At 32.1% G+C, this 13,087-nt stretch overlaps 1 protein-coding gene across 3 annotated transcripts; it reads left to right on the plus strand.

Annotated features, from left to right (window-relative positions):
* The first annotated feature begins 2,967 nt into the window (after positions 1-2,967).
* On the plus strand, positions 2,968-12,030 carry LOC106118872 (globin-like). 3 transcript variants are annotated; one of them, XM_013313634.1, is made up of 4 exons: positions 2,968-3,056; positions 9,912-10,106; positions 10,308-10,533; positions 11,267-12,030. In XM_013313634.1, exons 2-4 carry the CDS (start codon positions 9,952-9,954, stop codon positions 11,402-11,404), a joined length of 519 nt encoding a protein of 172 aa, XP_013169088.1. In that variant the 5' UTR covers positions 2,968-3,056; positions 9,912-9,951; the 3' UTR covers positions 11,405-12,030. The 3 variants fall into 3 exon arrangements, with proteins under 3 accessions (XP_013169088.1, XP_013169087.1, XP_013169086.1); XM_013313633.1 differs by lacking the exon at positions 2,968-3,056 and adding an exon at positions 3,920-4,003; XM_013313632.1 differs by lacking the exon at positions 2,968-3,056 and adding an exon at positions 9,449-9,572.
* The last annotated feature ends 1,057 nt before the right edge of the window (positions 12,031-13,087 follow it).

Genomic DNA, 13,087 nt, shown 5'->3' on the forward strand with positions numbered 1-13,087 from the left:
TACTTCCTGATTGTGTAACTTCTTTTTAAAATGAGATTTTTAAATAATACGATCTTACTAATATTATAAATGCGAATGTTTAGATGAACGGATGTTTGTTTGAAAGTATCTCCAGAACAGCTGTACGGATCTTTATGAAATTTGACATATATAGAACATAGTCTGGAAGACCACATAGACTACTAATTAAGTTTTTAATTGTGCGGACGAAGTCACAGGCGACTTATTGCATGATTAATTCAATTGAGTACGAACCAAAGGGATTAACTACTAAAATATAATTCAAGCGCTATTTTAAAATGGTGTAAAACTAACAATAAAAACTCGAAGCTTCACCTCTGTCCCTCTACCTTCATCTATCGAGTATTCTTAAGCGGTTAATGAGCTGTAAATCAAACGAGACATTCCACCGAGATGAAGAATTGATATCGCATCAATATTCTATTAAAGCATTTAATATATAATAAAACAAAGAGATTATAATACTGACAATGGGTCGTTAAGGATCCTTATCATCGATTAACCAATTACAAGGCAGGTACAAGCCACTACGGAACTCCGCCCGCTATTTATATTTATGACATGTACATTCTTTTACGACTCCGTTTAGGGTTGTCACAAAATTTCACAAAGACAAAAAAGGTATATGTTTCGAAATAAAAATATAGTCATCTTTGTTGTGATCCCGTGATGTAGACAGTGTCATTTTTTGTTGTGACTGAGTAGTCACTGTTTGCCTTGAAGAAGCATTTTCAGCGTCACCGGGCTTGAGGTGGCTGATCGCAGATGACGCTTAGCCTGAACCTCGTGTAAGAGTAACAAGACTGGAGGGCTCCCTCAGGAGCCTCGGCTCGGGCTGTTACTTCGTTATAGTTACCGGATCGGGCAGTGTCTACGTGTTCAGATATACGAACTATCTTTCTGTTAATAAAAGTATTTAACCTCTTCTATTGAGAATAGGATCTAGGAGTATGAAGATAAAAGAGGTTTTATCCTCCAGATTTTAACAACAAAAACAAAGATTTTTTATGGTACAGCACGTTTCATTATTTTAATTTGTTACAGCCCTATTAAGTACTTCTTTATTTAATTAACACACCTGCAGTTTTACGATCTTTAAACTACGCATCCGATACAAATGCAATAAACTTACAACTCACGCTACATCCAAATGTAGAGGAATTACGTGACTATTTGTAGACGTTGTTTGAATAAGAATAGAACAGATTTATCTAATTAATCAATACATCTTAATAAGCACGCGTTTCCAGATCAATTAAAATTAATATAATCTGTTGGAGAAAATAATCAATTTAATCTATTGCTTATAATAATTAATGCTAATAATATGTTTTATATCGGTTTTTCTGCAGTGAAAACTTATTCCAAATATTACTTAAATTTACCAGATAACTTACATTATATTTATAGTATTTCTGGATTATATAAATCACCATAAGACTTGGGAAATTTCAACAGGGACTTGACTTTAATCAAAGGGATAATTGTATTGGGTTGTCCACTCTACAAATATTACGATAAAGCTCATGTCTAATTTAATTTTTAAGTCTGCACATCCTATTTTAATTATTATAATTAGTTGTGTCACAGCGGTGTTTAGCGCTATGTGAATTACGTAAACAGTTTGTAAGTAGGTCGTTGTGCAAATGTCAATGCAAAGGGCACGGATTGTTTCGGCTGTACTGAATACAATTCTAAATTATGTCGTGCCCTTTTTTATGCGAAAAGTAGCGAAAGGTAATAAACATTTATTCAAGTGCTCTCGTAAAGTTTATATGTAAAAGCTAATGTGACATAAGGCATAGTAAAATGGATTTAAATATGACGTATACATTCCCTTCGCAGTTTTCTAGATGTTATTAGACAAAGGAAGTACGGACATGACTTAATACTTACATAATTTAGCATTTCTAAAGATAGATGTCGCTGACTCTATTACTTATTCCTTATATCCTGTTTTATTCTATATTAGAAGGAATTTTCCATTAGTAAGGGACTATCGTGAGTCACTACTCTGTATCGAGACAAAACACTCGCGGCAAATTTACATTCACATACTTAGTTAGCTTTCAACAGGGGGCCTAGCACGAATATATGTGACAGTCGTTTTCGTATCGTCATCATCAATTATGTCAAAATTAGTATGATTTTTGCACTATACTTCCGATAGAGGCACGGCACAAATTTGAATACAAATTTTGTCGTTGACGATACGATGGGTATTGTCACAAATATTCGTGCTAGGCCCACTCATCAGTGGAAAATACATTGGTATATACAGGTAAAATATCCCTTAATGCAACTATTCGAAATTATTTAACTAACTAATATTGTTTAAATAGTGTTTTTTGTTTAACTCCTATCAGTTGTTTTATGTTTAATCGCTTCTAGAGATAGTTTTTATTGTTTTGAAAGTCATTCTTCCGTTGACCACAAAATAGCGGATGTTAGGAAAAATCCGTTTTACTTTCGAGCCAATTTACGTCATCACCACTGTTTGTGGTTTTACTACTATTTTTGACGTAACAAATTAATTAAACATCGACGTGGTATGTTTTAGGTCCTTTTGTTATCGACTTGTTTCCTACAGTATATATAATATGTAAGCCTACTTTACGCTTAAGAAAGTTCATTAATGCATCATTTTACAGTCGTATCAAAATAAATCCTGCAACTCAGTTTTAGGACACTGATCATAGTAATAGTTGTAAACCGCAAATGAATAGAGTTGCCAACTTAAAAATATTTAATTCAAATTTCTCTACTCTAACGTAAGTGGCTTAAATAAATATTTTAACTAAATTCAACCCTTAATGTGATACGAAATTACGTACTTAGGAAATTTTTTTTTCAACTATTTATTCGTGTTAAACGTGACCTTACCCTGTAGTAAACAACGCAGCCAGCTACGACATATTTTAGATTTTCAGTCGGGTGCCAGTCCTCGCCGGGGGTGCACGTGCTCTTAATTTCCGTTTCCGACGGACGTGACGTGTTACGCGGGAAATATTCCGGAAAAACAATCGCGTTGAAGTGTGAGTACTCTAATTACATTACACCAAGTATTTGAATTCGCTTTGCTTGATTAGTTTATTTTTTCATTAAAATATAACACACTTCTGTGGCGAATGTAGCACCTGTTAATTTTATATAAGTTCAATTCATGTTTGTTTTAACACAACCTATCTTTGATGTGGGTTCGAAACATTCAGATACAATGTGATCGGTGACATAGAACCTCACAAGTGACAGTACAGTCTGTGAATTATTAAACTGATTAGCTTGTTTATTAATATTCTTTAGATTGTAATTCTCGACCCGTAGTCAATAGCTTTGATCGACTGAAAGTCGTTCTAAATACACGACCATAATAGTAGAGTCAAGAACAAGAGTATAGTAGAGCATAGATCGATCAAATATAATATATTGTAGGATGGTCTTAGGAATATCCGCATGAAGTAGAAGTATAGAGTAGAGGGATAGGAGGGTAGAGATTAGGACTTTATAATGTTTCTTGCTGTCTTCCGTATCTACTCTGATTGCTTCTTAACAAAGGTTAGTAGCTAGAAAGTCATCTTTTAGTCGATATTGTTTAACGAGTCAACAAGTACTACTTAGCGTAATTCAAACATTTTTCCTTAAACGTATCTTTGAAGAAAATAGGTTAATAAAATTCAATATTTCTAAATACGTTAATATTTCGAAAAATATAGTAAATATTCAACATTTTCAAACCTACTTAGGTTTATATTATATTTGAAAGACCTTTTCGTAAAAGCTTAATTAACATACCAAAGGTCTGCAAGGATCTTAATAAAAAATGACTTCAGTAGCGCGACAACTTTGAACGAGATCACACGTGTTATTATTTTTAGAAAACCACATATATTTAAAAAAAGAACGTAATATTTAAATAAAAAGTGTCACGGGTTATTTTATTAAAAACAAAAGAAAACGTGATAAGCGATGGAAAGTAATCGAGGTAAGTTTTATTTTAAGTTATACTAAAGTTTAAGTTTACCTTTCATAGTAAGATTATAAATAAAACTACTAATCAGCTTGCCATTTCCAAACAAAATTTAATTATTTGCAACAAAATCAACTTAATTATAATTTTTTCAATACCACATTATACTGTATAATTTAAGAACTGTTTAAGTAACCTTTCTTAATACCAAAATGCTTGTAATTATCTTTAAATCGTAAAATTACGAACTCTTCGTCTTAAAAAGATTTTAGTACCGCAACACGACACGTTGCGATCCGACCACGCGAGTAATTACTGTAACGAGTTTTAATAAACTGCTTGATGGATGATTCAATTGTTTTCATTCATTCAATAATACTATTAAACATAACTGATGCGTCACTAATATTACAACATTTACTAGTGCGTTTATGGGAATTCTGTTTATTTACCAACATTCACTATTTATTTACTCATCTTTATATGAACTATTTTATGAAACTTTTTCTAAAATTGCCTTCAAATCAATCCTCTAGTACGAGTATCATCGCCTCATTAAGGATAATCAGTTAAAGTTGGACTTAACTTACTAATGCCAAAACACATATCTATTTTATTCTAGTAAAAAAAAATGGGTTAAACTTTACTTCTTACTATTATAAATGCGAATGTTTGGATGGTACGCATCTCTAGTACGGCTGCATAGATCTCGTTATAATTTGGCATAGATGTAGAACATAGCTTTTAAGACATAGGCTACTAAATAAGTGACAGCTAGTATAAAATGCTTTTTAACCTTTTAGCACGTTTAACACAAACAATTGATCGTGTTACTTTATTACGTCAATTAGTGACAAAAAGACAAGCATCGAAAAAAATAATTAAAAAACATCTCAATGGATCTCGAGAACAATTATAACGTCCAATTTACAGTTTAATTAAGACTGTACGTTACAAACCGTTTAATTTGTATTTATTTAAGTGTTTCGCAGCAACCTTTTACAACGCTATGGGACTCGGTAATTAACGAAACGATAATATTTTCTTAAATATATTTTACATTTAATCAATGTGATAGTTTATTATTATAGTATACTAGAATATTGTACATGAAAAATTATTTTATCAAATAAAATATTAAAAACTAATAATTTACTAAAAAATATATTATTAGGTGTGCAACTAAGTTCTCGCTTTTTTTTCGATAAAAAAAAATATAACTTTATTATTATGAATGAATCATACAAAGTATTGCCCATCGCTAGACACAACTTTTTCCCATCTTCCTGGTAGAGCTCGAATACCTTGACGCCAGAAGTGTAATATTAAAGGAAGTCCCTTTAGGCAAGGTTCCGAAGATACTGGCAGAGTTCCCCCTTTGGATAGCTAAACTAATTCTTTGCCCGAGGTAGCTGCCAGCTCTTCGGTCCCCTACGATGTCGATTAATTTTTTGGATATGTCCTTAAAAAGATTAACATTTAATCTAACATACAGACAGTTAAATACATAATATAAAGAAATATAATTAATAAGAAATATGCGAGTACTAAACGAAATCAGAGTTGATTTCTCATTTCGAGGAATGTCAAAATATAGCGTCATCAAAAGTTGAATGAATCATTAAGGTCAATTAATGCAGCATTTTGCATTATACATATAACTTATTAATTTATGCACAGGGTGTCCTGTATTAACTCATATAATATGTGAATCACGTAGGAGTTATCCAAGGACTCATAATAGAAGGTAGAAATATACTTAATCATGTAATTTTTATAAAATATCTTTACTTAGTCATCGACGTGATTTCGTACAGTTGCAGTGCACATAACTCTATCCTCGTTGTTATTTTCAATCCAACACTTACATTTGGTAACAGCAGAACTTGCACGAAATATAGGAATTATGTATGCTTAAACTTTCTTATGCTATTTATTATCTACTAACTGTCGCACGCAACTCCATCCTCGCGTAGTTAAAAAAAACTTTATAGCCTATGAGTTCTTCCAGACTTTGCTCTACACTTATGCAAAGTTTCGTCGATATCAGTTAAGCCGTTTAGGAGATACCTTCTAACAAACATCCATCATATGAACTTTTGCATTTATAATATTAGTAAGATTATAAACAAACATTACATTTTAAATTGCAACTTACGACGCATTTTTTTCGACGCAATTTACATACGCATTTTCTTATTAACAAAAAAGGTTTCACATTTCACTATATCGCCCACTTTACTTCAATGTGTACTAGATTGAAGTGATGTGGGCGATACCGCGTAGGCAGTTACTCATTTTATTTTACTGCGAGTGTGCGGAAAACATACGTATACTTTAATGTAGATATAAAAGATACGATTATTTTCATTCTTATTATACGAGCGTAGTATTCATGTGGAAGAGGCTGATCTTTGTACCAGAACCGCGCCAAATAGAAAACTGTAAACTATACCCATTCCACTGGTTTACTGGCGTAAGTTGTACTCATATCCCTATCAAGAGTGTTGATGGCTCAGGGGTCAATGCACTTGACTTGTAATCTATAGGTTCTGGGTTTGAATTCCGCTATGTATCAATATGTTTTTCGATTTACATATGTACATTTATCCGACGTTCTTACAGTGATGGAAAACATCGCGATGCAACCTACACATATCTTCGAAGAAATTCAAATATACGTGTGAAGTCATCCAACCCCTAACTTAGGTTCTGAGACTCATTGGGGACGTATAGTGAGCTGATTACTATTTTATTGTTGTCCTAAATGTAATAAATAAACATACAAATTCCAAACATTTTTATCAAGACTTCTTACATAGATGTAAACAGAATTACGGAATCAACGAACAAATCCTGACTTATAAAGAACATTTGCAACCTTGTCTTTAACCACACAATGAATACTAGAAATACGAGTACAGAAATACTCTTGTATATTTATGGCTTTAAATAAATGGTCAATTTGCACAACGTTCACACAAAGGTTAGGCGGGCAGTTAAATTTGGATGTACAAATGTTTACCATTCAATATCGCTTCAACGTTAAAGAGTAGAAAATATTGAGATCGCGTAATCTAACAATTTCATTTCAACATTTACCACGTAATAATACCAATATAACATAAAATTTATGTTACGTTAATCTTAACATAGAGAGGGGTCTCTACGTCTGTGTTAAACATAAAATCGGCTAAGTTGTCTACTAAGAAACTTAAGTTTTTAAAAATGACTATTATCAAAAATTATTATTCGATTGATTTGTGACTCTTATATTCTGTAATAATTAAGTTATTTGTATTAATTATATAGGTTATTTTGAATAAAAACTTAGGTTTAAAGCTTTAATTCCATATAACTTTCATTATTAAACCAATGAAATAGTAATTATGTTATTTATTACTTAGCCGTCTTAGCCGGTGTCTGCAGGGACCAGGCTACCATAAACAAAAGAAACTCATCAGTCTGCTCATAATTAACAATTTGGAGGAAAGCTTTCCGGCAATCGTCTACAGCCAGACACCGTCTTAATCCAACCTAGGGTTGTCGAACTCGATCCTTTTGCGTTTCCACTGTAGTAATATTTCTATGAAAACATACTATCATCGCTTTTATTCTCTTTGAACTTTGACAACGATATGAAGTGTTACTTCTTTGACATAGAAGTTCCTCATGATGAGATATTTTTCTCTACGAGTCCAAAAAAAAAATTGTAGATTGTTTTTAATAAAAAATAGCTTAACTATATATATATAACAATTTGGAAATAATGTAAATTAAATACATATTTTCTTCACTATGTAAACTTGCCCACCGAAAGCTGCAAACCGCAAAATAATTTTAAAGTGAGCCCATATCATATATTATATCTTCGTCTCTCTAATTGATTAAAAAATCCGGTCAAGTGTGGATCGAGCCTTGTCCAATTAGTCTTCCGGTATGATTTCAATTTACGTGCGCCGGAGGAAATAAATTAATATACGTGGTTTACATTTTTTATAAACTTAGAAACGTGTGCGAATAAAATATAAATATAAACACATTTAACTTAGTACTTCGTAAATTCACAATAAGTTTCACGTATTTTATTAAATTACTAGCTGTCGCCCGCGACTCCGTCAGCGTGGATATATAAAAAAACTTAATTAGTGTAGCCTATGTGTTATTTTAGACTATATTCTATACTATGCCAAATTTAATCAAGATCCGTTCAGCCGTTCTAGAGATATCTTCAAACACCCATCCATCCACATCACATCCATCTAAACATTCGCATTTATAATATTAGTAAGTTAAATAAAAAACAGCTCTTCAAAACATAAATTCGAAAAAAAATTAATAAATAGTATCCTATTTTCTCCTGGCTCTAAGCTACGTCCTCACCAAGATTCAGCCACATCGGTAAAGCCGTTCTTGAGTTATAAATATTGTAACTAATACGAATTTCTTTTATATATATATAGATTTATTAGTAAGCGTCTTTCACACTTTTATCTATATTTGCAATAATTATGCCAACTCAAAAAAGATTCGATCAAATTTTTTACTCATTTTGGTTTAAAATATTTTCTTCGTGTAACACATTTTAAACGTATACCACCAGATAGTTAACTAAATATGTATTTGACGTTTTAATTAAGGCACGAATTACGAACCGACACGATGTTTCCTTTGTACGAGTGTTTGCTTCACAAATGTCGCTCCCTCTCGAGTGTCAGTTAATTGGATTCCAACCACTTATGGTTCACATTATATATTCGTACATGATATTACGCTTTCTGTACAAAGATATTTTGACCAGCTTTATTTGCTAATGCTGTTTAGAAAAATATATATTATAATATTCCTGTAATTCACAACCGAGCCAAAGTTAACCAATTGAGAACCACAAATAGAAAATCAAGCGTAGGCAAAAAAACGAAGTCCATTTCGCTTGATCCTGGAATACTTTTACATCAGGAGGAACCTGTACATAATATACATACCTATACATAAATGTACATAAGAAATATTTACTTATTTACTTAAGAGATTGTTTGTTAACACACATAATAAAGATGATACATTTTTGTTTTATTTATTTAGTTGCCAAATTAAGTTCTCTATTACCACTGATCTTCCTGTTCTTCCTGTTTTTTTTAACACTAATCAAGTCGAATTTTTCGTTTTTCAAACAACAAATGGCCACGAAGTGTCTACACAAATTTAACTAAGACTTTTTTCGTCATGTCACCAGTTTATCTGATCTCTTAAAATCCTTTTAAATGTGATACAAATAATAACAAATATTAACTTTAATTGTTCAAACATAAACGTGATGCGATGAATAATGTGTCAGCTGATACTATATTTACTTTTGTTTTGTGAGACATATGATTTTGTTGTTCTCTTGATAAATTGAATACTCGTGATAAAACGATAAATTAATTTATCTTACACTTTAGTTCGCCGCAGTTGATAACTAAGAAAAGTAGTATTTAAGCAAGTGCTGGAAGTTATAATGCTTCTGTTCGTCTACCTATCTTCTATATTCGTTTTATTGACGACATTTTTAGTTTTAAAGCGCGTCAAGACAAAGCAAAAGGTACTGACTATTGCAAAATGTTTTTTTTTTATAATTTTAAACATACAATTGGGAGAGTACCGACACCATTAAAATTTAGGAATTACTTTTGTAATTGTGCACAAATTACATATTAAAAATTTCTTTCATAATCATTTCATGTCTTGAATTGACAAAACAAAAGCTGACTAACCAGGATTCAGGCATTTCTTTTTACTCAACGAGGATTAGGTTTTTGTTTTTACCTGGATATTATTTTCAAGTCCTAAATAAATGAGCCTAAATGACTGGATCGATGTTGCAGCGTGTATCATTCGATAAATATTGTTTTGATTTTTTTTAATGAAGTATTGTTTTTAGTGTTTCAGAATAACAAGTAGAAGCAGGAAGCTAGTGGGCAATGGGCGGGTGGCTGAGCTATCTATGGTGGGGCGGAGACCCCGACATAGTGAACCCGATTTCGGGCCTGACACGGCGTGAGATATACGCGGTGCAGCGATCCTGGGCACTCGTCCACAAAGACTCCACGGCTAACGGAATTGAATTATTAAAAAGGTAATATTAGATGAATTTATACAGAAAAATGTTGGTCAGACATGTTCCGAAAGTTTATACTTTGATATAAAAACTGTTACTATAATTTTAAAGGCAGGTTTTTCTCTTTTAAAGTGCATGTGATTGGTAAATTATGACAAAAACTATAATTATAAAAAATATCAATAATTCGTATAATAATAATTTTATGTTTGATCGAAGGTTATTCCGCGCGTATCCAGAAACGAAAGAATTCTTCAAAATGGTGAGAAAACTGCCGGAAGAAGAGTACGAGAGAAACTTTCAGTTCAAAGCTCACGTCATCAATTTGATGTCTTCTCTAGATCAGGCAGTGAAGACTTTAGACCAGCCGGAGATAGTCATTGAAATGATGCTCAAGATAGGAGACTCTCATAGAAAAAGAAAATTACAGGAACAACATTTCTATGTAAGTTAATTTGATCTTTTTATTTCCAAACAGAACAGTGGGAAAAGTAGTGATATTGTCTCTTATATGCTAGAGTAAAATGGTTCAAATCTAACCACACTTAGGTTGTTGACCGAAAAAACTTAAATTGCAGTAAGCTAAGTTTAGAAATTTATGTAAAGTTTATTTTAAAATAAAATCCCAAATGATTACGTACGATAGTATGTAAAGTACTTAGAAATAGGAATACAAACGCCAGCGATCGTATGACAAGCGTTTTCATACAGATAATATTAGCTATATAAATGGAACAGGTTCCGTTTTCCTCGCAGACGGCTTCACGACTCTCCTCAAATGTCGTATATATTGAGAGTACGTAACTTTCATTACATGACATTAAAATTATACGAAGTTGGGGAATGGAGATAGAATTATATAATAAGCAAATGGCGCGAAGTATTAAGGTTGTGCCGATTTACAGTAACGAACTGATTCGTAAATAATTTTTACTTACGTTTATTTTTATTATAGACCAGCTTTCGCCCGCGATTCCGTCGTCGCGAAATTTAAAAAAAAAATGAATCAGTACCCTATTTGTTCTTTCAGACTATGTTCTACATCTGTGCCAAATTTCATCAAGATACGTTGAGCCGTTCCGAAGATATCTTCAAACAAACATCCATCCATGTAAACATTCGCATTTATAATATTGGTAAGATTAGTAAGTTATAACTATTTTTGTTTTTGTTCACAGGATCTAAAAGATGTGTTAGTAAAGATGTTGATTGAAGTTTTGAAACCGGATTCGACAACCCTCGGCGCGTGGGCCAAGACTGTTGACTTTTGGTACAAACATATATTTGTGTCACTGTCAGGCACTGACGGCAGATAACAGATGTCATGAAATAATAGCGACTTGAATAAATATCTAGGATATAGACCATGTGTACATAGAAGTTTATTGTTTTAATTAGTGCAAAAGTACTACGGCCAGCGAGATGACGTAAAGAATTGTGAACATAAATTGATTGTAATAAGCTAATAAGTCAAGGGACATTGTCAAGATTTTTTTTAAATTAGCTGATTTTTATTAATTTACTAATATAAAGTCTACGGCGAGATTTGAACGCACGATCTGAAATCCGTACCTTTAAACTTTAGGCGATTGACGCTTCAAACTTTTGAAATGACCGTGTGCCATAAATGACACCTGACAAATCAACAATACATCGTCTCTGGATTATTAACTATGAGTGAAAGAGACAGATATATCGCTGTCAAATTGTTTACATTTGTTCTCTTTCTGGCCTAATATATTGCATTTGTGAATAATTTTAACAAAGTAGTAGACCAATGAATGCTTATTTGTATAATCTCAGTTAATATTCTTAATGTATGTAATTATTATTACCAAAAATGGTACTATGATGTAGTTTTGTACTGAATTGACTTTGCTTTGAATTAAGCACATTCAAGAAGTGATACCTAGTTAAGTAATTAACATCGGCATTTCTCTTATCCCAATAAAATATATTAAAGTAAACAGGTTTTTTATTATTAATATAATTTAAAAATTATTTTAAGACACTATTCCTCTATCTGTATAAGTGGGAAGTTCGGAAAGGGTTTGAAATAAAAACGCATTTTTATTTATTTTTATATTTTTTTACAATTAATCAGATAACATACATATCAAACCAGCCGAATTATGGCTAAACCCATTTATTATCTAAACTTACGAACGATACAAGAAATTGATACATCTCAAATTCACCTTATTTAAATATATAGATATATTATATATGCATCCACTCTACATATAGTCTACAACCTACTTAGTCATAATCTAAGTTTTTGCATAAATCATCAAAGTAAATATGCCCAAAAGAAATATTGTTGAACTATGAATATACATATAACTTTTTGGCAATTAATTGAGTATCATTTCTGTGCATAGCAAAATTAATTTTCTTTAACATGTAACTTAGATCTTATTTATAAAGAGGCCACAAATATTACACGCGTTTCTGTCGTCAGTTCGATTACATAGGGACTTTTTGTTAAACGTTATTTATTGCCTATACTATAAACATTACTCTTATGAAATGTAAGAAAAAATATCCTTACGCAATAACTGAATTAGCCTAGCAGTGCTGTGCTGTGCTGTGCAGTGAGAGTCGAGGGTCGCGTGGTGGGAGGGGGGTGGGGGGGTCGCGGAGTCGCACGCGGTCCGTGCCGCGCCCCCGCGCCCCCACGCCTCACCGTTGTGCGTACATTGCGCTAACCACATACAATTACTTACGACACGATACATCACATACAACACTTTACATAATCATCAAAACAACTATTTGTAATCTACATAAAAATTTGCTCCAAATGTTTATATTAAAATATGTCTACTTATTGTAACTTCTAATTAGTTACAGCCAACTTTACAAATAATTGATACATTAGACTCTCAAATAGATCTCTACAACTATTATTAATGGTAAAAAATAAAGAATAAAATACTTCTAAACATTGCATTTCAATCACATAAAGTTTAGTTTAATTATACAATAATAACATCTTT

Source organism: Papilio xuthus, unplaced genomic scaffold (assembly GCF_000836235.2).
Source record: "Papilio xuthus unplaced genomic scaffold, Pxut_1.1 DF827542.1, whole genome shotgun sequence".
NCBI classification, from domain to species: Eukaryota; Metazoa; Arthropoda; class Insecta; order Lepidoptera; family Papilionidae; genus Papilio; species Papilio xuthus.

Coding starts and splice junctions, on each gene's coding strand:
- LOC106118872 (XM_013313634.1), top strand. CDS start 9,952: ATGGGCGGGTGGCTGAGCTATCTATGGTGGGGCGGAGACCCCGACATA. Junction 10,107..10,307: donor GGAATTGAATTATTAAAAAG/GTAATATTAGAT, acceptor GTTTGATCGAAG/GTTATTCCGCGCGTATCCAG. Junction 10,534..11,266: donor TACAGGAACAACATTTCTAT/GTAAGTTAATTT, acceptor TTTTGTTCACAG/GATCTAAAAGATGTGTTAGT.